The 25154-nt window shown below is 41.3% G+C and overlaps 1 protein-coding gene across 8 annotated transcripts in view; it reads right to left on the reverse strand.

Annotated features, from left to right (window-relative positions):
• The window catches only part of ARHGEF28 (Rho guanine nucleotide exchange factor 28), a 263386-nt gene that overhangs the window by 10676 nt on the left and 227556 nt on the right, over nt 1-25154 (reverse strand). For 7 of the 8 annotated variants that reach the window (XM_059694332.1, XM_059694331.1, XM_059694328.1 and 4 more), the window contains 4 exons: nt 24334-24372; nt 24186-24233; nt 18775-19260; nt 17152-17452 (listed from right to left, as the gene is read on the reverse strand). In XM_059694332.1, coding sequence (XP_059550315.1) covers nt 17152-17452; nt 18775-19260; nt 24186-24233; nt 24334-24372 — 874 coding nt within the window. Of the gene's footprint in view, nt 1-7371; nt 7518-17151; nt 17453-18774; nt 19261-24185; nt 24234-24333; nt 24373-25154 lie in introns of those variants that run through there. The other variant, XM_059694330.1, reaches the window with a different exon arrangement.

Here is a 25154-nt window from a genome sequence, read left to right on the forward strand (position 1 = left end):
GTGCTAAGGATGTCTGACTGATGGCTTAGGCCTGCTGCAGGCTTAAGCCGTCAATCAGACATCCTCCGAAAGCTCCCAGACTGCCAGAGGGCGCAGGCCGGGCTAAGGGACACCACCCCCGCCCCCCCCCCCCCGTGAGTGCATGAATTTCATGCACCGGGCCTCTAGTATATTATAAAAACCAATGTAAAAGTAGCAAAAAATAAACAAATGAAATGCAAAAGACATTTCAACTAATTTGGGGGGAAAATTGTTTTCATTACACCTTTTCTTAGGGAATTTGGAGATATCCTCCACCAAATAAAGAAATATGCCATTACAGAGAGAGAGTGGGACTGAGGACATAGGATCCAACACAGGAGAGATGTGAAGGGAAGCCCGGGGGGAGGGGGTAGAAACAGCCACATAGCAGGCCAAGGGAGCAACAAGGGCATATGGAACAGGAGGACAGAGGATCGTGAAAGGGAAATTTCCAAGAAGGAAAATGAAGCTGATAGATATTCGATGTTCTCAGTGTGTGTAAATACTGTTGATCAGTTATGGAGAGGTAGGAAAGAAGGTACCAAGTCTCACTAGTAATTAGGGAAGTATGAATTGCAAGAATGAGCTACTAGTTCATACTCATGATATTGGCAAAAATTTAGAAGCCTAACAGTCCTAAGTGCTGGGGAGTAGCTGAGGAAACTGGAACTCTCCTATATAGCTGCTAAAAGTGATATTATTACACAACCTCAGAGAGAAATCAGTAATATCCGGCAAAAACCAAAGACATCCTTACCACTTCTAGGCATTAGAATCTAAACAAACTCTCAATCATGTGCCCAAAGACATGTGTATGAAAGGATGTTTACTGAGATAGTTTGTAATAGGAAAAAACGGAAAACATCTTTATTGCTCATTTGTAGGATAATGAAGATGCACTTATTTATTCATATAATGGGATAGTATACAACAGTTTAAAATGGTGCTACGGTTATGAATATGGACATTGAGTAAAAAAAAAAACAACAAGATATACACATATGCATATATACATACATATATATGAAGAGAGAAAGGGAAATTTAAATACTGTCTATATGTTATTATTATGGAATATTTGTTAATTTTTTCTTGGTGTGATAATAGCTTAAAAAATAGAGCCTTATCTTCTAGAAATATATACTGAAATGTTATGGATCGATAAGCATTTACACATGATTTTTAGGCATTGCTACAAAATAATACAAGGTGTGTGTGTTTTGTGGGGGGGGGGGGGTGGGGGGAGGAGTCTAGCTTATTAAACATGACTGGCCATAAGTACCTAAATGTTTGAAGGTGAGTGGTTGTTTGAATTCTCTGTTTAGTTTTAAACGTGTCTGAAATTGTCCATAATACATTCAGGTAGACAAAAAATATGTCAAGTTCAATTTTTAAATCAAAACAAATTAAGATGTTCAAATCCTGGAGTCTCGGCTAGAAAGCAGGGACAAGTTTTTAAAAGTGCACCAAATGAAACGACATGCGGTCTCCAGCTACAAGGACAGGGCAGTGTTTTCATGGCACCGAATTCCTCTGCGGGATGTGGAGACCAGGTCCGTGTAGGACCATGCCGGTGGAGTGGACTTCCTGGAAACTGCCTCCCGCAGGACCCGACCTACCCACACTGACAGAGTTATGCCTCTCATTTCTCGGAGAGAGGAAAAAATGAATTCACTTCTCTGCCAGCTGAATAATGCAGGAAATCAACCAAGGAATTTTAATGCTGCGTTTACTTCTTACTGGTTCAGTAGAGGGAAAAGCAGCTGTTCAAATTCTTAAGCACACAAAATCCAGTGTTTTTCTAAATCAGAAGAAGGCAAGCAATTATACCAAACACACCCAAGCTAATTAGTTCTACGTACTTTTTAATAATTATGTTATTACTAGACCAAAAAAAGAAGGCATCCAATGTTCGAAAGGTCTACAAATGAGGGTATTTTTCTCTTAATCAACTATAGAACTATGAAATGTCAAAGAACTTTGTTTTCAGAGCAACATAAAATTCTTTTTTAAAAAAATGTGAAACATTATTTTCATAATTCTTTTTTTGTTGTTAATCCTCACTCAAGAACATATTTTTCATTGGTTTTTTGTTTGTTTGTTTGTTTGTTTGTTTGTTTTTTGTTTTTTTAGAGAGAGAGAGTGGAAGGGAGGGGGAGACACAGAGAGAAAAATAGATGTGAGAGAGACACATAGATTGGTTGCCTCCTGCACATGCCTTGACCAGGGCCTAGGATCAAGCCTGCAACCTAGGTACATGCCCTTAACCGGAATCAAACCCAGGACCCTTCAGTCTGAGGGCCAGCACTCTATCCACTGAGCCAATCTGGTTAGGGCTTATAATTCTTATTTGTGAAATAACATTTGCCAAGACGCCAAACCCTGAAATATCATTTCCAACTAAAGCCTTGAGTTTATGCCATTCAAAAATGATGGCAATTTTTAAAGTACAGCATATATAGAAAATGTTTTCTTCAATGCAGGTTTGCACACCCTTCTTTTCACATTAATGTTTGTTATCAGAGTATATTTCTGAAAGTTACATTTAAAATAAGTATTTTTATAAACAATACAATTAAAGAAGTAGGCAGTTTGCAGAGCAGAGGCAAAATTGGGACTTTACCAAAAGAGCAATTAAAAAAAGAACATATGCATCACACACTAAACTGCTCTACTCCTTAGAGCCATCTCTCCCAATTTTAAATTGTCTTATGCATACACATGTCACATGAAGCTCCTCTACTTGTTAATATCTGTGCTTTCTGACATGTGACCTGTGACTAACACTTGAGCCTAAAGCAACTTGCTAATTTCCCTTTAATTATCTACCAGCAGATACAAATCCCCAGTTGGCACACTATCCTCCTCCTCCTCTCAAGGAGCCATAGCATTACCATATAACTTAACCTTTCTTTAGTGCAGGGGTGGGGAACGTTCAGTTCGCAGGCCAGATGAGGCTCTGTGCCTGCCGAGGCATTAGAAGTGAGCTACTTAAATGTTTGACCCAAAATAATTTTGTATGGCCTGCGAATGATGTTCTAAATATCCAAATGGCCGTTGGCAGTAAAAAAGTTCCCCACCCCTGCCTTGGTGGAGTCAGCCAGCAAAAGAAAGGATCACGAAGAGTAGTCTCAGCTACTTCCTTAGTGACCAGCGGCCCCGTTCCTTCCAGACTGCTGAGGGCCACAAAGCACGCTGCCCTGAAAAAGCCCATTCCCTCCTAGAGGAGGAAGATGCAAACCCAGGCAACTAAATGAAAACAGGACATCCGCTCACTGGCTAATGAGTACTGCCCACTGCTGGGCACCACGTCAGAGGCCCTCCAGAGGGAGAGTTTCCAGATGTGGTGACCAGGACAGACTTCAGAGAGACAGCATCTGGCCTGAGCCTTAAAGGCTGACCAGGATATTTAAGGAGGAGATGCCTCCTGTGGAGGTATTCCAGGTCGAGTTTGATTCTGTAGGGAAAAAAAAAAAGATTTGTCAAGTTTGGCTGCAATGAGTTTACGAAGATGAATAAAGGGATGGGTGCTGGGAAGGTGGGCTATGAAGGATCTTGAATGGCAGTGTTGGGAGTTTTAACTCCAGGGGTAAGCTTGGCAGCTACTGGTGATCAGGGCCCTCCTTGGGTCCCCTGTAAGCCTACATACTTGGCCTCATCTGCACGTATTGCTGCCCTGAAACAAGAAATTCAGCCCCGGGAGCAGGGGGAAGGGAGCCATACTGCCCCTGACTTTTGCCTGCCTAGAATGAGTCCACATTTAGCCACGTTTTCATCCCTTTGATGATAAAGCATTCATTCTTTGTTGGTTAGTTGAGGACATGTCAAAATAAAAACTGGTTCGAGCCTCTCATCCATTCATTCTTCAATAAGCATTGACAGCGCAGTGCGTGCCCTGCACTGGGCCGAATACCAGAGAACCGAGTTGAACACAATCTCGTCCCAGCACCCAGGAAGTGTATAGTCTGTATAATCACTTCAAGAACTGTTTCAGTTCCTTAAAAGTTAAACAGGCACCTATTCTAGGAGCTATTTTATTCCTAGGTATTTACCTAAGAGAAATGAAAACATGATACACAAAAAGCCTTGTGCAAGAATGATCACAGTAGCTTTATCCGCAATAGCAAAAAACTAGAAATAAGGTGTCCATCAAAAGAATGGATAAGTAAATGGTAAATTTATTAATGCAAGATTATGCAGCGGTAAAAGGGAACCAACTATGGATTTATGCAATAGCATGGTTGAGTCGCAAAAATAATATGCTGGGGGGGGGGGAGCGAGGGGACTAGACACAAAAAAGTACATAGTGCGGATTCCATGCCACTCAAGAATAAGCAAAATTAACCTGTGGTGATGGAAAGCAGATGGGTATTTGCTTCTGGATGGGGACTGGTTGGAGGGAGGTGTAAGGGGGCTTTTGGGAGTGAGGAAAACACTCTGTGCCCTGATATTCTTTCCAAAAAACTGACTGAATAATAGAGTTAATAGCTGAGCATTTCCCTGTATGCAAATTTCATCTCAATCAAATTATAAAAAACATCTTGGAGTCTAAAGGGGAAAAGTGACAAAATATGGTGGAAAGTAATAAAGGGTCTTCGGCACTTCAGGATCACACAGGAGCGGCTCCTGTCCCAGACTGAGAGGCTCTGGAGAGAGTCCGGAACAAAGTGACCTGGAGCTAGGTCTTGAAAGATGAGTAAGAGTTAACCAGCTTTGGAATAAAGAATGGAGGAGAGGATATTCCCAACAGAGGAAATATATGTAGGGGGGCTGCCCTTTTGCATGAGTGAGAGAACTTCAGATGGCTGGACCACAGGGTAAGAATGGACAGAATAGTGTGAGACTAAGGCTGAGAGATTGGAGGCCAGATCAGTCCTCTAGGCCCCTGGTCAGCAAACTGCGGCTCGCGAGCCACATATGGCTCTTTGGTCCCTTGAGTGTGGCTCTTCTACAAAATACCATGCGCGGGCACGCACGTACAGTGCAATTGAAACTTCATGGCCATGTGCAGAAGTTGGTATTTTGTGGAAGAGCCACACTCAGGGGGCCAAAGAGCCGCATGTGGCTTGCGAGCCACAGTTTGCCAACCACTGCTCTAGGCCCAAACACATAACTCCCTATGCTGCATTAGGGATGGCTAACTTTAGCACATGGCACGTTGGATAATACCAAGAAAGCTGACCCAGGCAAGCCCTAAGGAGACTGTCCATGAGCCCTTATCCATAGACCCAAATGCTAACCTGGGGGCCAACAAAGCTCTATCTTTTTTAAATGTTTTTATTGACTTTAGAGAGAGAGAAAAGGAGAGGGATAGAGAAATAGAAACATTGATGAGATAGAAATACCAACCTGTTGCCTCCTGCACTCTCCCCATTGGGGATCAAGCCCGCAACCTGGGCATGTGCCCTGGCTGGAAATCAAATCTCTTGGTTCATGGGTCAACGCTCAACCACTGAGCAACACTGGCCAGGCAAACAGAGCTCTATCTTAAACTCATCATGTTGAATTTAGTTTTCAAAAGACAACCCATGTGGTAAATTGTGTTGGGATATGTCATTTAGATTTCAACTGTTCCCAAGGGAGAAAACAAATGTATTTGAAGGATGTGCCACAGGCAATGAATTTATTTCAACATCTGTTTACGTCAATGTTTTTCCCAGTGTATTTCAAGAAATAGTCACCCTGCAAGATGCTGGGCTGGAGAGGAAGCTGCTGTGGCTAAATGGGGTTGGGAAGTGCCACTTCTGGAGATTCGCAGTACACACGAGCTCAATAAAAGTTCTCAAAAAGTTGTGTAGTTCCCAAATCAGCATTTCTCAATGTTACCTGACTATGAGAACCTTTTATCATGTAAAACCTAGTAAGTGCCAGCAGAGTTATGGAACATTTTTTGAGACGTGACTTCTTGGAAAATATCCAAATGAGAGAGAGCCTTTCAGCTCACCACGGCAACCATTTGGGGAGCAGTCCAGTGGCTCAAGTGACCCAGTGCACCGCCTACTGAATTACCCCTTTTCTTAATACAAAGTATAGAAGTAACATTGATAACAACCATGTCTATTGAGTACTCCCAAAATTCTAAGTATTTTATGTTTTGTATTATGTAATTCTCCTACCACCTACAGAGCAGGCACTACCAGAAATCCAATTTTGTAGATAAGAAAACAGACACACTAAGTAAGTGTAAACCCTTGTTTGAAATTTCACAGGTAGCAAATGGCAGAGCTGGAATATGAACCTAGACATAATCTCCAAGCCCTCTGTATTAATCATTATGCCAGTCAACCATCTTCATTGTTCTATTAATCAACTGCATTCTTTCATGCATTCATTTGTTCATCCATTCACATATTCATTCATTCACATCCCTCACTGAAAAGTGAAGTACTGGTAATTCATGTAAAGGTCATTATACTGGAAAAGTATGTTTTTAGTCTATTTTTTATGAAACTTGGTTGAAGAGGTGGGAGAAGGTGGATTCTTTATCTTCTCACCTTTGAATGACAGGGAAATATCACATCACCTACTTTCCTCACAGAAACATGTCTAGTCTTGGTCATTTTGGTCAAAAATAATATTTGCCAAGTAGGTTTCAACCCTAGTGGATTTTCTGGGATAGTCTTGATTCAGTTATTTAATCAAGCCTTTCATGAAATACATTTTCTGAATTTTCTTGAATCATGTTCTCAAAGTTAGCCAATGGTCTCTTAAAAAAAAAAAAAACACCCTGAAAATAATCATCTTTTTAAAAAAATGAAAATCATCACCAATAACCATTACCATGGTGCTATAAATGTGCAGAACTATATATTTATAGAAATACTATACATTTTTTCAAAAAAATAAATATTTTGCCTTTAAGCCCACTTTGATTTATAAAAATAAACATTTATTTCTGTCTCTATGTGGATAGGTGGGTGTGTCCAGGTGTGTGTGGGTGAGTAACTGAATATCTTAAGTACTGCAGTAGGCAAGAGATTGAATCTGACAAACACATCTGCTATATCTCTGTCTATCAATATATCTACGTCTCTTATCTGATGAATACAAAGAGGAAATATTTTAATTTACTGGCAGCAGCACTTGCAAATATCTTCCATATTCTTACCAGGAGCAGTGATAACTTCTTTGAGTAGGATAATTTGAATGTGATTTTCCCCAGTACTTCCTTTGCTTCTAGGCTTACACAGTTCAGATCCAGCCTCTCCCACCCTATCCCCCATGTTCGTTAAGGCCTCTCAGAGCAGAGGGAGCTCATAAAAGACGCATTTAGTATTTGATCCTTCACAATACTTTACCTCAGGCTGCTTGTTCAGCATAAAATAACTTTAAATTTTTAAAAATCTATGTAGGTAGTTGAGTGCCTTAAGAGAAAGCTAAACACCTGACCCCTTGTAGTGTTGCTGTGGTCTCCTTCCAAGGGGGGGGGGGGGGTGATCCAGTGCATGGTCCCCAGGGAGATATCCGTGTGCAACTGCACTTCTTCACACTGGAGCCTGAATGCAAAATACCATCTCATGACTACACACAGACCAACAGACCACCACATTTTGGCCAAAATTGTTCCTTGTGCTTTCTCCCACCCAACGATGTGCCCATGAAAAGTGGTCTGCATATGCAAAACTTAGTGAATGTATTTTAGAGCTCATGCTGAACAGAAGCATCAAGCATCTAAAAATATAGGACGAGTTCTACTTGTGTATAATGTCATGCAAATCTGGCTAAATGAACAAGTAATAAAAAATAGCACAACTTTGGTAGGAATAAATTCATCAAGAGTCAGACGTTTAACCTATTCATTGGAAGTAATACTAGCTTTGAAAACCTTTAGTTTCTTAAAAGAAGGTTCCATTGTAATCAAATGGAATATACATCAAGCTTCCATATCCTTGTTAGAAGAACATCCTCCAAATAGAACCATATGGAAGCGAGTAAAGACAACACAATATACATATACTTAAGCTACTTAAGCTTATATAATTTTAAGAATATGCAATAGCCCCATATTTACTATGCTAAAATAAGAAAAATTCAGCATAGCTTAACAGTTAACTTTAAGGGCACATCTGAAATGACAAGAATACAAGCCTGAGATCCTAAACACACAGATTCCAGAAGCTTTTGGCAAAGCCAAGTATGCAAAACCTCCTTGACTGCTAATATCACACCAGCCCATCTTCTGCCATCTGCCTCTAGCAAATGTAAGTGTACTCCCCAGAGGGGAACATGCTGCCTTCCTGAATCATTCCTACAAAGACATCCAAAAACATGGCCTACCTCTATTGAGCATGACTGCCCTGAATTTGGAGGAGTGGGGACCCAAAACCATAGCCTTCTCTCAGTAATCCAGAAGAATCCAGGATTCTCTCATCTACAGGACCAGGGTCCAATGTGAATGAGGCAAACTTGTACAGACTCCTATTCTGAGGTCCCATGAGAAGGCCACACCATCCTTGAGAAACAGGAGGTTCAAAATTCAGAATCTACAAGAACGTACCAAGGCTTCCGAAGATACCTTAGTGTTAAAACCACCTTCTTCTTCTAGGTTTCACATGAAGAGGGCTTTGAGCATGCAATTCCTCTTTTCGTTGCTGGTGGATTTATGAGTCTCGGAGGGCAATGCCCGTCTTGCGGTGTTACAACATTCTGTATGATTAATTGATTGCAAATCACTGCACAGGATGCCAAGCTCACTGGTAGGAAGCAGGTCATTAAATAAAAACGAACTCTGCCAATGTTTTGCTTGTAAATGTTGCTTCCAAAGCCTTAGAGCACCATTCCTTCCAAAATGGCCTCACCTCCCCGGAGACAGCGTCTCCTGTGTTTCTGGTGGAGGATCCAAAAACTCCATATTTAACCCAAACATTCTGCATGTTTTGCTGCGGGAAGAAAGGGCTGTAGTGTAATGAAAGCTGCACAGAGAGAACTGTGGAAGGGCGTCCCCATGAAAATAACTTTGCACAGCCTCACTGTGAAATGGTTCAGCAAAAGGCTCAGAATCCTATCGGCATCACTGGAAACCTCATAAGACTACATTTTTTCTTAGGTAAACTTTCAAACCAAGCATTAACATATCAAATTAAATTGAATTAATATCTCATCCAGAAAGAGAATGGATACCCGGCCCCCTATCCAAGGAAACTCAGCAGTGATTGATCATGGCAACTTAACATCTCTGCAGATCAAAACGCAGGCCCAAGCTTATTTCTTATCTGGCTCGAGGTCTGAGCAGAAGAACAGCCGAGACTTCTGCCCTCAGCCAGCTGTGTCTGGGAACTGACCAGCCAAGAGCACATAAGTGTCTTTCAGTTCATCTGGGATGAAGCAAAGGGATATATTTCTTAAGATGCCATTAGACTTAATTTTAAGATTGCTATTTTAAAAAAGTGTGATTATTTCAGGCCATATTTGAAAGCTGACAAGTAGAAGGTCTACCAGGGAAACTGGTTCCCACTATATAGAAGTGTATTTACCTAAACAAATACTAACTGTTTTGCCTGGGGAGATACGCTGGACTGTTAAATAGGATTTAGCAAGAGAAAAAGGGTTTACAAAAGTGTTTCATTGATGCTGAGCTAGCGACGCATGTTTAATTTACTGGTGCTGGAGCTACTTTATGGTTAAAAAAGAAATACCACAGTGAACAGATAAGTTGACTAGTAGTTATTAATACAAGAATTAAATGCTAAATTTTTTATGTGCTATCCTCCTAAAATGACAGCAATGGATGCATTTCTACTGGCTTAGAATAAATTAAAGCATTTTTTGGAGAACACTACATTTTTATTTGATACGCATAGCCATATGGAACTATACACATGATGATCTAAATGAAAAAAATAACTCATATAAAAAGATCCTCTCTAGAGTGGTACAAAGTGCCAATCCCAAAGTGATCAACAGGACTGGACCTCAGTAAACAAAGTTATTTCCACAGTAATGAGGAAGAGTTGGTAATTGTTAAAGTCTGCTACCTAGAATCCACTAAGATATTAAAGGCAAGAAATCTTGCAGTTACCCAGACATTTTAAGAATGCCATCTAGTATTAGGCTAAGTGAAATAAGTCACACAGAGAAAGACAAATACCATATGATTTCACTGATATGTGGAACCTAAAGAACAAAATAAAGAAACCAAACAGAAACAAATGAGACAGAGAGAGAGAGAACGAACACAAACTGAGGGATTCCAGATGGGAGGGCATTGGAGGACTGGGTGGAAAAGGTGAAGGGATTAAGAAGTACAAACTGGCAGTTGTAGAATAGTCACGGGATGTAAAGCACAGCACAGGGAATACTATATATGGTGTCAGGGGTGTATTAGAATTATCAGGGGGATCACTTCATAAACTATATGACTATCTGACCCCTATTCTGTACACCTGAAACTAATATAAAATAATACAGCATGTCAAAAATAAACATATACTCATCTTACAAAAGTTTGAAACTCACTTTATTCAGTGAGCTAGCTTGAGGCACTTGTCTAGCTGGCCCATATGAACCACCATCACACCGCATCGCTCTGCTAGCTTTTCTTGACCTCTTTCAATGTCTCAGTCAAGTCAAGCTGTGTGGCACAAGCTCATAGTTGCTTTCATTTCTGCAAAGTGTGCAAACCTTATCCCTCATTCATGTCCTAAATATTTATCAAATGTTTACTACATGCCAAACACTGTGCTTGGTGCTTGTGATGGAGCAATTAAAGAAGACACACGGAGTTTTCTACCCTCGTAGCTGATTGTATTGTGGGGCAGACAGACATTACGTAACTTATTACACATGCAATTAATTCCAATTACAGTAAGTGCTAATAAGAGGTGCTGCCCAAACCAGGAGGACTATAACCTCCTCAATTTAAGTGGAGAAAAACAAAGTTAGACCACCTGTCTCAATCAATAAAGTTTTACCGGAACACAGATAATCGCATTCTTTACGCATTGTCCATGGTTGCTTTCAAGCTACATGGCAGAGTTGACTATATGCAGGAAAGACTTTATGGCCCCAAAAGACTAAAATATTCACCATGCGGTCCTTTAAGAAAAAGTTTGCCACTCTCTGAACCAGATGGTCACATTCTTCATAGGGAAATATAAAATAACAGTCCTCAGCTGAACACTCCACATTTTAATCAAGCCCTAAAAATAGAATCTCCATGGTTGGGTGGACAAAGGGTGAGGAAGGAGACAGTCCCCAGATTTTGATCCATGGACAGGGTGATGCTTCCTTTACCAGTTTTGGATCACTATCCCACAAGTCATTGAGACTGACAGGAGCATGCCTTATCCTTTAGGTATGCTTGGTATGTAAATAGTTACAAACTTCCCTTCCAGACCCAACCCTTAAATCACTTTGAGAATAAAAGCCACACTGTAGTAGAGCAGTCTACTATGGGGCCCACAGATGGCATATATGTGTGTATATGTACAAGTGTGTAAGTGTGTGTGTTTTAAGCTAAGGATAACCCAAGGCCAGGCCTAACCTCTGGAATCTTTTGTACTCAGTGGACTCCCACTTCAGCAGCTTGTTCAAACCAAACTGGAGCCCAGGGTGGGGAGGAACAGGCAGCCACATGGCTGGCTGGCTGCCTCTGAATCCACCCACCTGCTGGTTTGCTCTCCCGCTGTGTCCTGGGCTCTGTGCACTAGGCGGGATGGCCCTGGCCCAGTTGGCTCACACAGTCAATCTGCCCCCAGAGAACTATGCAATCAGGAAGTTGGCAGGCAGCACCAGTGGCTCACCAAGCTCTACAAGCAAATGGCATGTTTCCCTTTCCTGGTACAAAATCTGCAAAAGGAGAAAGTCAGTCATCTACACTATCAGTGAGAAAGATTAAAAGTAAGCCTTTGAGCCCAATCCATTATACTCTTGTCAAGATGTAGATTACTGAGAGCTAGCAATATTATGGTTTCCTTTAAAATGTTACCCAAAGTTTTAGTCAAGATCGTAGAAGATAAAGAGTTGCCCAATGATTTCCCAATTTTGACTTCTACAAACTCCCATAAATATATCTAAATAATAGTTTGTTGTCATAACATACGTTTCCAACCCTTCAGCTCTGGTTTCATTTAAGCAATCCAATATAAAGGCATCTAATATCCTTCCTGATCATAAAGAGAGCTCAAAATTCCCAAAGCTCCTAATGAAGGCCTTGGTTTGGAAATGCGGCCGAATGAATCTACAGATTCCATACTTGCTGCCCTAATTCCTATGAGTTGACATAGGCTTGATAACAGACACCTATGTCTATAAACATATAGACATATGTTTATCACAATTTCACTGTTATGCATTTTTGAAAAATAAAGTTCAACTCACTTTTCTAACCAAGTAAAAAAAGCTCACAAGGTAGGTAAATTATAGTTCAACTTTGGTATATTTATAAATAATCAAAACCTTCATGACAACTAAAAATATTGCAATGAAAAAAATATATAATCATTTTATCCTATGTTAAGGGTTAAAGTGTGCCCCCACTCCCCAATTCATATATGGAAATCCTAACCCCCATGACCTCATTAGAGAAGGCCCGAATCCAACAGGCCTGGTATTCTTTGAAGAAGATGCAATTAGGACACAGACATGCATGGGAAAGACCATTGAAGTCAGAGAGAAGAAAACCTCAATCTCAGACTTCCAGCCTCCAGAACTGTGCAGAAATACATTTCTGCTGTTTAAGCCTCCCAGTCTGTGGTACATTATTATGGCAGCCCCAGCAAACTCATACCGCCTTCTTGTCAAATACACCTTTGTCACTGACGCTGACAGTACCGAATGCCAGTTTCAGTTTTATGGGAAATTGCCTAAAGGTCTTTGGCAAAGCTCCTTTCCACATAAATACGGTGCCATTTCTGAATTATGGAATAGTTGCAAAACATTAGAAATTATCATATACTCACTTCTTAAAGACTTACTTAAATGCTAACTACAACATGGCTTTTTATTGGGAAATTTTCTATTTTCTTTCCATATGTTAAAAAAAAAGTCCTTTAGAGTTCAACACAGCTGTCTGTATTTTTTCAAAAAGCATTGCCAAGATGAAATATTCTGAATACAATGCTTTGAATTTTGAAAATATTTTGATGGGCACCAAATTCTAATATGAAGCAAAGGGAAACACTCTTTTGGAATTCAAACATAAAGTTATTATCTTTTTCCAATATCTACATGACTAACTCATAAACTTTGGCTCTTGATTTAAATTGTTTCATATGCATGGCAAAACCATAATGCTTTACATTGAAGAGAAACATTTCAGGTAGCCTGCAAAAATTGAGGTACAGATAAAAATATAACTGAAAATGGGAAATAAGAAGATTTCAGATTAATTTTCATACCATGATGTGTTTTCTATGTTGATCAATGAAAAAGGCAAACATCATAAACTAACAGATGCATTGAGTAAATAGTTCTAGAATTCTAAAGCGAGAAGAAAAAAAAAAAAAACACCTCATGGGAATAAAGTGTTTCTTTGTTTGTTTTGCCTTTAAGAAGAGTAATGCAGTTGAGCATTTCATGGGGCCAATTACATAGCAATTGTCCCACAGGGACTACGTTGTTTAAAAATTTCACATTTTCTGTACTCGTGGCTAGTGTCCCTCAGAGGAGTGCAGATTAAGTTCTTAAACTAACCGTCCCTTCCTCTATAAATAAAACCAAATTCCAATTTGGATATCATATTGAAACATCCAAGAATTTTGTTCATGAAACAGCTTCCAAAACTGCAAAGTAAAGTTTTCTCAAGTGCTACCTCAAAAAAATATATACAAGGGGAGCTATGGGGGGAAAAAAGAAGAACAACTGTAATAATCTGAACAATAAAGATTTAATTTCAAAAATATACAAGTAACATGGGGCATCATAAGGCATCATTAGAGAAACTATCCTTACGAAAAGGTGTCTTCGGGCAGAGTGAAGATAACAGTATTTATGGTGTCTGACGGTGCTCGGAACCCATGCAAGCATTGCCCACGGCAATCCCAAAGACTTAGAAAGATTTTCCAAATGCTAATATTAAAGGGAGGGAGAGAAAGAAAACAACCACCCCCAGCTCTTAATCTTGGACATCCTGCTAGGCATTACAACCCGATTTCTTCTATTTCTACTCCAACTTCTCTAAAACGTCTAATTCCAAACCGCCTTCTAGAAATCAATAGTTTACGGGGTAATGATTAAGAGCATGGGCTCCAGAGCCCGTCTTCCCAGGTTCATCTCTGGCTCTGCTACTTACTAGCTGTGTGACCTTGGACAAGTCACTGACCCTCCCTGTACCTCAGTTTCCCCTCAAATGGAGATGATCACAGAACCATCTCAGCGGACTGTGTGGTAAATAAGTCTCTCCAGGCAAAACCTTAGCGAGGTGCTTGAAAGTTGGTGTCACCTGTTGGTGGTGGTGACAGAGGAATTCAGAAGCCAATCACAACCAGAGCACACGGAGCACAGTGAGACGTCTGGCAAGGCTGGGTTGAACAAACCAATGAAAACTCCAGTCTAGGTGACAGCTAAACACATTTGAGAATTTTATTTACAGACAAACTTTTCCATTCGGCTTATCCTGTTCCAGAAATTCACAACTCCACTGATCTGAGCTGGTCATGCACACCAAGTGCTGGACCAGACAGTAGAGCAAGCCAGTACTTAAGGCGTTGCCTGAAGACAGCTGACCGTAGGGCCAGCCTACAGATGAGATCTTCGGTGCAGCGTTAATCAGATCATGCTTAAATGCACGTTTAACAAAAACACCGACAGGAACATGACAGATTTTGTTACCCTGAATATGGTGAGTTCTGGGTCTCAGGAGTGGGGAACACTCAGCGGCCAGGTGTGAAAGTAGGGACAGTGGCACTGCGCTGTCCTTGATGCCAGCACAGGGACTGTCCCCTCCACCGGCACACCCTGAGCCTGCTCCTCCCAACCCAGCGCCGCCCCTACGATGATGCAGGGAGAGCACTGCAGGGTCGCAAAGACCAACATCAGGGGATTATTTTGTGCTACTTTCAATTATATGAGCTGTGAAGGCTCTGGCGAGGTTCGAACAATTTTATCTGGCCCTGACAAGCCTCTGAAGAACATATATCCAATTTTCATTCCACTTCCCTATCACCCCCTTATCTCTGACTTTCTTTTCTCTGCTCCAGGAACTGCTTATCACGCTTAAATAAACAAACACAAATAGGGGTTTTTCAACTAGTTGCAAAACTCCATGCTTAACAGCACACACTGCATTTCTGACCTAATCCCTGCTTACACACCAGGATGTTCCAAGAGATTCAGGCCAAAGTTGATTTTCTTCTCCTCTGTCAATGGCCTGAGTGTCCTTGGCCTACATGGCACACAATATCTGAAGCAGAAGTACTTTTTCTTAGCATTTCCCTTGGCTGCGTATAATTCTGAGCATGTGGAGGCCTGGTTTTGTATATAATCACTGTTTATTTCCTTAGTACATTTTCTATCTCCTGCAAGTGTGCTGCCAAATGTTTAAAGCTTTCTAGTTTGAAGCACAAGCCATAGAGAAAGATGGGAGATACACAAAAAGCAGGAGAGAAATTCTTCTTTTTAAACAAAAGCTGATTGTGGTTTAACTCAAACTGAGTTTCTGAATTAGGCCACAGCCAGTATGCAAAACCCCACCAACGAGGACATCTGAGGCACTGGACACGGCAAGGTAATGCGTCAGAGCGGCAAGGCAACATGTACCTACAAAAGGCATTCTGCAGTGCGGTCACCATCACCCTCAAGGTGCAAAGTAATATATTAAAGTGGTTACATTTTATAAATGCTTCCTGACTCTTCATTTTATTTAATCCCAATGAATATTCCACTGTATATTTTTTATTTAAAAAATATTTGAAATGACATTTTAAAGCAATATTTAACTCTCTCCTATATGCTGGCAAGAAATAAGAATGTTATAGTAGTGACTATAAAGAATGATCCACTGCTACAAATCAGCATCTTTTGGATTAATAATTCAAATTAATAATAATTCAAAGAAGATTTAAAACTTTCCAGGGCTAAAAAGTTATCCTACTGACAAACTTAGAATCTGTAACAAGCCTGGAAAACAAGCCTGTGCCCAGTTCTGAAGTTCTATATGGCTGCTTGTTTTATGTTTCTGAAACATTTTGCTGTCAGTGATTTAGTTCACATCCATGTGGCCAACCATTTGTTTATTCTATTGCATGCCATCTGTTTTTTGGTAGAGAGGTTTCAAGTTCTTCTCATTCCCTACCTCATATCCCACGGAAAACAATTTATAACACACTTAGATTTAAATCTTTTGGATTCATGTAGAGTTGGTAACTCGAGCTGCCTTTCACTAATATTTGGCAAATGCTTTAATGGGATTAGCAAATTGTGTTATTATGAGGTACTTATGGAGACACAACACCTTTTTTTTTTTTTTTACAATGACAAATGATGTTACCAGTTTCATGTTGGACGTTTAATAGCAATACAGGTTTCACTAACGTTACAGGAAATTGCCCTGATAGACAATAAAGTCCTACCACAAACCCTGTCCATATCTTTTATTTCTGAGAGTCAACAAGTATGTGTATCTGGATGTGACAGGATCTACAGGGAGGAATAGATATCAAGTTGCTTCACTTTTAAGAGAAAGAGAAAGTTATCATTTAACCCACAGGCCTGAAAACCCTGTCTGGGTCCTAACATCTTGCTGGCACCCTGTAAGCCCTCCAAACATGGTCTAGCTCAGTGGTTGGCAAACTGCGGCTCACAAGCCACATGCGGCTCTTTGGCCCCTTGAGTGTGGCTCTTCCACAAAATACCGACTTCTGCTCATGGGCCACGAAGTTTCAATTGCACTGTACATGCCCGCCCGCACGTGGTATTTTGTGGAAGAGCCACACTCAAGGGGCCAAAGAGCCGCATGTGGCTCGTGAGCCGCAGTTTGCCAACCACTGGTCTAGCTTGTCTTGTTACTCTCAAGTGGTGGCAGTCCCCAGACTTCCCCAAAGAAAAGTTTATGCCACAAACTCCAGCTCATCTGCACCAATTTATTCCCATTCTAGGTCCCCCCACACTTTGATTTGCTTTAAAGAAGAGCCAACCATTGAGAGGCACAGCTTCTGTTGAAACTATACAGATGATGCTTAAAGTGTTAATTACCATTTTGACAAGAATCCTCGCTGCTTTGGTGGAGGGGGGCTGTCTGCTGACAGGACTCAGCGGCTGTCCACAGTTCATGGTTTTCACCCGTGGGCTGAGAAACACCTGTCTTGAGGTCTACTTGATTTTCACTAGTCCTTTCCGAGTCAGAGTTAGATATACTGGGGGGGCAAGTGGCGTCCTGGTGGATGGCTGGTGGAGTTGATTTGTCGAAAGTGTTACATGACATTTGTACTAAAGCATCGTTGATGAAGAGTGAATTTTCATAATGTAAACTCTCAGAGCGATTAAGTTCCATTACCTGTGTAAGAAAATAAAAAGAAAAACAACCAATAATTTCTCCAGGCATTTGAACAAGTTTTATCAAGTATTTATTCCTGGTAGAATTTAGCAGGCAACATTTTAATAAGAGTGAATCAAGAACATTCCTCTTGACTTCTTCCTTCCAGGCCTTCTTTAATGAGCTAGTACCAAAAACCTTAAATCATTATGCCCAGCATATCTTTAAAAAAACAAAACAAACAAAAAAAAAACCCCAGCCCTGGCCGGTGGCTTCGTTGGTTGGAGCATCATTCCGTACAAAAGGTTGCCAGATTTGATTGCAGGTCAGGGCACATACCTAGGTTGCGGGTTCCATCTCCAATCGGGCTGCACATTGGGGACAATGCATTGATGTTTCTCTCTCACATCAATGTTTCTCTCTCTCCCCTCTCTCTCCCTCAAATCAATAAGACAAGGCTTAAAAACACACACACAAGCAGTTGTGCTCTCTGCCATTCAAATATTCCACTTTATTTTAAGAGAGAGCAGCATTTTAACTTTTGTTAAATAAAAAAGCTGAAAACATATCCATGCACACATGTATTTGCAATAAATGTAATTTAGCCTACTTGAAAGGAAAGTCAGATGCAGCAGAATTCTCTTATAAGCATATCAACTTTTACAGCATTACATACTATCAATTAAAAAAAGCATGGATTTGCACATAGCGCAGAAAAGCAAACTCTTGGGACAAATGAATTGCCAAGCACGGTTAGAGAGGGTGCAAGTGGAACACAGAATCCTCAGAAAGGTTTTATTCTGCCCAGTCATTAGCTAGTAGACTCCTGTGGACCATTACTAGTGAAAGGGATTTTGAATTTACTCTGTCAACATGACAAAAGGAGCATAAGCATGGAATAACAGAACAGTGTTATACTTGCTAAATTCAGGACCTATACTACACATTAACAGCTAGCTGACCTACTAACAGGTAAGCCTGTATACAAGGCTAAGACCAGACCATATGAAGAGGGGCCTCCCCTACGGAAATCAGCATGCTCAAGGTGGGGTGCCTCCAGGACAAGCCTCCTCTTGCTGGGACAGCGTGATTCTGTGTTCATTCCCTTGGGTACGAGCTCAACCTACAATGGGCCCAGGATCCCACAGGACCAAGGCCTTTCACATTTCCATATTTCAAATCAAGACGCATGTGCACTGTCTGGGAAAGTTCCAAGCTTCTGCATATTGAATAACTCTCGTGAGCGCTTACACAAGAAGCAAAGAGACAGGACGGTGAGTGAGCCTGTCCCTGCGCGGCTGCCCTCCACGCCGCCTGGGCAAGCACTGAAGACCCATCCGTACCTCCTGGCTTCCTGGAGAGAAGGCCGCGGGAAGGCTGCTCTGCCGGCTGTGCTTCCAGCCGCCCAGCAGGCTCTGCTGGGCGCGCATCCTGCCCCTCTCCCTCTCCACCAGGCGCTGGCCCGCCCTCAGCTGCTCCAGGTTCTGCAGGTACTCCTGCAGCTGCAGGTCCAGCTCCCCGCGGCTCCTGCGCAGCTGCTCCTCCTGCGACTGGCACTCCCGCTCGCGCTCCTGCAGCCAGCTCTCCCGGGCCTCCTGCTCCCGCTGCTGCTGGTCGCACCTGCGCTGCCAGCGCCGCTGGTCCTGCTGGAACTGGCGCTGCAGCTTGGGGATGTCGGCCAGCTCCTCTCGCCGCTTCTCCAGGCTGCGGTGCTTGTCCGGGTCCTGGAAGGGGCTGCCTCGGAAGGAGGGGCCCGGGGACGAGCTGTCCTGCGGCTGGAGAAGCAGCCTGTGGATCTCGATGTGGCTGTCCTGGATGGTCAAGGCGGCCTGTGGGGCAGAGAGGGAGAGGGAAGGCCTCCATGTTGTCTGCACTTTGGTTGGAACTACCTCTCGACACAAAAGGCTTGACCGAATTCTACCCTCTTGCTATCGCTGTCCTTTTTCTCCGCGACCTCCAAAGGCCAGCCTTGGCACATCAGCTAGGCTTGTCTACACTTCCCAGTGGTAGGGCCTGGGAATTTATACACAAAAGAATAAAGCACAGAAGCAACAGGCACCCCCTGCTTTCGGAAATGGGGTTTGTTGCTGGGTTTTGGATAGCATTTCTGAATAAGAATTCAGTGCATAAATTCACAAGACTCTGCATTCCTGTGCTGAATCTCACGCTCTCTCAGAATTCATGAGAAGTTAAGAATCTATATAAACCCGGTAGTATCTTTTACTTGAGTCTCAAGCCAGAAATTACTTAAGCTACATTACATATATGAAGACATAAAAATAAAACTCGACCTCTTGTAGACTTTTGGTAAATAACCTTTTTATAGTATGATGCCCAGGAATAGCAGTTAATATATTTAGAGTATGTAGGTGGTAAAGTTAGTCTCGTTACTGTTATTTCTTTGTATGATAGCAGGAAGGCCATGCATTAAGCTGAAATTCATGTGTTTAATAGTTGCTAACAGGAAGCTGGAATGGTTAAGGAAACATAGATACTCTAAAGCCCAGAGGATTACCAACTAGATTAAAAAAACATTTTGAGTTACGGTATCTGCCTGTGAAAACTTTGGCCACATCACAGGAAGTAACTGCCAAGATTTGGAAGGATTCCACAGGAAAAAAAAATGTATCTGTGAATACCCTTGGAAGCTTTTAATTTTAAAAGTTCCCACTTAAAGTGCAAAGAAGCACAGAGGGGACTAATTGGAAATGGCCACATACTGGGTATGTGTGTGTGTTTTGACTCATTATGAGAAATTATTACTCTTTGAGGGGTAAGTTCACATTTTTCTTTCCTAAGAATTTTTAAAACTGTCCATGTAACAGATGCTGGGAAGATGGGGATTTGACCATTAGTTCTTTGTTAGATCAGCATACTTTTGAAGGTTAAAGGAGTAAGGTATATTTTAAATTGGTACTTATCTTGGAATAAGATTCAAAAATGTATTCACTGGGGCCTTTTGAAATAAAATTCATCTTTTTAAATTTGAAAAGAATTCTTAAAATTTCAGAGCCACACAAATCTTTGATTCATGTATGTACGAAGTTATTGCAAAGAGAACAATGATCACTGAGAATAGGTACTGGTTACTTTGATCTTTAAGTATGAGATCATAAGCCATTCAGGACTGTGAGGCCCTAGTGGGTAAACTGTAACCTGCACATCACCATTTAATTCTAACAAAATCTCAGCCATCAGTCCAGTAAAACAAACAAAAATCCAATATTTCGCATGTCAAAACCACCATCAGCAATGGTAACCCTCATGTAAGGGTTGCAATTAGACTAAGTGCTACCATGAAGTATTCCTCACCTCTACTTAGATTTCGGATAAGACCATTTTCTTCTTAGCAGAGAGGCAGAATTTGAAGATTGGATTGTATTCATTTTCACACTTAAAGGTGACATTGATAATTAGGACAGAGAACAGCACTTGCTTTTCAACTTTAGGGAAATTCCCAGTTCACTTCTCCTAACTTCTCTTTGCTGGAGTGATTCTGTGGCCTTTCCTTCCTGCTTTGCCAATACCTCATCTAACTCCGCTCTCCTAACACAAGCACCAAACTTGATTTTCATGTAATCCAAAAATGTTTCTGTAAAAGCTTCAAGCATGCATAAGAAACTCAGCCTCACAAGAGATGTCTGTGCCACGAACAGAAATCTCTCAGAGCCCGTATCCTGAGACCAGCTCAAAACCTTTGGTTAAGAGAATCCATGTTGCTTCAACCTAATGAGTTGCAAAGATTAGACCATTTAGATCACCTGGCTCTTCTGAACCTTGAACCCACAGAGGAATGCACTCAAAGTTGAAAAGAAGACATATGACTTTGTGTTTTCATCAGGCAACACACGCCAGGATACTCAATGTTCTTATCTCCCCAAAGGTAATGAGGATATATATATATATATATATATATATATATATATATATATATATATATATATATATATATATATATATGACTATATCCCCTCTCAGTTAAAATGGAGAAGAAAGAATATTTGTTTTACATGACAAATGCAATCTCTAAGAGCATCTACCCCAAAACAGCATGTCTAATGTAAGACAGTAAAGGCAGTCCCACTAAATCTGGAATAAGACAAGGATGTTTACTATTACCACTATTACTTAATACATTTTCAGAAGTTCAATCTAGCCAAAGCAGCAAGCCAAGAAAGTAAAACTGATATAATTATTTAAAAAATAGCCATAATAACACTACTTTCAAATTTTTACTTTCTATCTGGAATATTCCAAAGAATCAACAGGAAAACTATCTATACTAATAATAGAGGAATATGCAAATTGGTCAGGATGCCCTCATGCAACAACCGAACAGCAGGCGGCGTGGGGTGACCAGGCTGATGGTGGTGGTGGGGGGGGGGCAGTGAGGAGCAACCAGGCCAGCACGGGGTGTGGGGGGGTAGTTGGGGGCAACCAGGTTGGCAGGGGGGGCAGTGAGGGATGACTAGGCCAGCAGCAGGGGGCAGTTGGGGGTAACCAGGCCAGCAGGAAGGGGCAGTTAGGGGTGACCAGGCCGGAAGGGGGGGCAGTGAGGGGCAACTAGACTAGCGGGGGGGGGGCAGTTAGGGACAATCAGGCCGGCAGGCAGAGGCTGTTAGGGGCAATCAGACAGGCAGGCAGATGAGCAGTTAGGACCAGTGGTCCCAGATTGTAAAAGGAATGTCCGACTGCTGGTTTAGGCCTAATCCCCGGAATCAGGCCTAAACTGGCAGTCAGACATCCCCCAAGGGGTCCCGGATTGGAGAGGGTGCAGGCTGGGCTGAGGGGACTTCCCCACCTCCTGCACGAATTTTGTGCGCCAGGCCTCTAGTTAAAATATAAAATTCAATGAGTGGCCGGTTACAAAATAAACATATAAAAATCAAGACCCTTCTTATCAGCAACCGCCACTGGGGAAGCATAATATTCGTTTCACAATAGGAACAACGAGACAAACATCTAGAAATAAACTTAGCAGAAAAACAAACAAACAGTACCTACTTGAAGATAATCACAAAGCTTCCCAGCAGAGCATGAAATAAGAGATGACTAACATGTTCAAAGACATGAGTATTAATCATTGCAAAACTGCCAATTCTCCATAATTGAATTCATAAATACAGGGTGGGGCAAAAGTAGGTTTGTATGGAAAATAATACAAGAATAAGTAATAATACAAGAATAAACTGTTTTGAGTACTCAGAACGGTAAACCTACTTTTGCCCCACCCTGTATAATGAGATTTTAATTAAACAATCTTAGTAGAAAGGAAACAAACTTGTTAGTCACTCAAAAACTCTTTATGAAAAAACATACAGATAAACATAGAAAGTAATAACAGGAAACTGGTACTGTCATATATGTAAATGTAACCCAAAACTTGAATAATTAAGACAGCGGCACAGAGCAAGAATCGGTAGATGATCAATGGAACATGAGAGAAAGAAGTCTTGATGCAGTTGAAGTACAAATAAGAAAAAGTCAAATGTAGCATGACTTTATTTTTTGTTTTCTGGTAAAAACTTAAAATCAGACAATTTTATTTTATTTTCATATTCAACAGCTATGAGATAGGAAGTATAACTGGTAATAAACCAGTAGGAAAAATGTTTAATCTTAACAGTCACCCAAACAATTTAAATTAAGATAATCTGATACCTTGACCAATTTTCAAACTGAGAAGTAGAGAGGGGTATTGATTAATTACTTTGACAGGGTCTATTAAAAAACTAAAGAAAATGTCCCAGTAATTTCCCTAAGGAAACACTCAGATATCTTCAAAGAAATTAGTGTGTAAGGATAATACTAGAGTGTTGTTAATACAAATGTATTAATTAGAGGAACTGGGTAAATAGCTTTAATAGACTGGAACATTATGTAACCATAAAAACTGTGCTATAGAATAACCGCTGATGACACAGAAAGGTACATGTTGCAAGACTGTATGTGAAATGATTCTAAGAAACAGGAGGGATACACACCAACATGACATTAGTAATTCTGCCCATAGAATCACAAGTTATTTTATTTGTACCCTACAAATTATCCTACAAATTTATGAACAATACAACCATTGCTTTTCTATCATTTTAAAATATTTTTTTAATTCACAAATTAAGCAATTAGATGCATTCAGCCTTTCTTGTGTGTGCCCTAAGAGACCATACAAACCTATAATTCTCAACGCAAGCACGATGCTATGTCTGTCCTTCCCGGACAGACGGCGCGTCACCTGACAGCAGGCTCTGTGGTCCTTCTGCCTTCGTGTGCCAGCACAGCGAGAGCACTCAGTACATGTTGGGTGGATGAACAAACCAAAGAACGAAGCAGCATATGAATTATTTAACTGCTCTAAAGGCCCAAGGCCAACATGTGGAAGTGAAAAATGTTTAGGTGTGAATTTAAGTTTTCAGCAGAGAATGTGAAGTCTGCTACACTCACCTAAGAGTTTCACTGTAGACTTCAAGCCAGGTCATAGTCATCAGTATGTTTTAAAGATATGAACTGTTTTATGGTTTCAGAAGAGAACGGTATAAAATGCAGTAGTGGTGTTGCCCTGTGATTACAAAACCAGGTGAAGTCCAACTCATCTCGCTGCGTTACAGTGGGGGCTGGCACTCTTGTAAGATCATTTGTGAGGACCACAGAGCCTCACAAATGTTCTAGTTTTTAAAGTCTGGGAATCATCAAATAAAGTGAAGTGCATTGAGAGAAACATTCACAGGGTCAAACATTAGAGGAGTGTAGTTACCTGAAGGCTGTATAAGAGACGGGTTAAATTCTGTATCGCTTGTATAATCTGAAAAATAAGATCCTAAGTGTCAAATTCTGGAAAAAGCATTTATATCCACAAAAGAAGAGATCAGGATGGTGGTGTGTTTAAGGTATGCATAACTCACCTCTGACTGAGGGGAACCTGGAAAACTTCTATATTCCTCCTAAAATACACAAAAGCATAAGAAAATGAATAATCACTCCACTTCTGAAAAGCTGCTCCATAGTGTTCCCAAATGTATGGCCTCGGGTAAATCTCTTCACTCTCTCTGGGCTCTTCTATGGTGGGTGACTCCATCTCCCCCCAGAAATCAAAGCCTAGAGAACTAACAATCACGTAATGGAAGCCCCCTCTGTGCAAACTTGGTATTTGAGATGCAAGCCATCCTTCCGCCCAACCATTCCCTAAAACTACCAGGGATGATGGCAAGGAAACACTGCACACTCTCGGTAAGAGACAAGATTTGCCATCACAAACCACTGTAAATCGAGCTCTCTTGTGCCGAGTGCAGTTGTCTCCCAGGCCAAACTGGCCCCTAGCATTCTGGATCCAGATTTGGAAGCGAGAGAGCATCATGCCTGGTCTCTAGCTCCCTATCTCAATGTTTGAGAGTCACAGAGCCCAACAGCCAGGAGTGCGCAGAAGGAACCAGACCCAGAGGCGGCCCAAAGGGGAGCACTTCGCTGACCTGCTCCAGATCCTGCCTCTCCGAGTTCCCTGGGCCCTCCATGCTCATAGAACCATTACAGCAGAGGCCATACATGACACGACCAGGCACCACCTGCCCCTGGGGATGGGGTCTCTCTACCCACACATTAAGGGCACATGTGGATAATGAGGGTTTCTGGCTTCCAGAGTTGAATGAAACAATTGTCTATTCATTTACTGTCTGTCTTTTCTCACTAGAAGGTCAGGCAATGAATAGCAAGATTTCACCTGTGTATC

Source organism: Myotis daubentonii, chromosome 4 (assembly GCF_963259705.1).
Source record: "Myotis daubentonii chromosome 4, mMyoDau2.1, whole genome shotgun sequence".
Taxonomy (NCBI): domain Eukaryota; kingdom Metazoa; phylum Chordata; class Mammalia; order Chiroptera; family Vespertilionidae; genus Myotis; species Myotis daubentonii.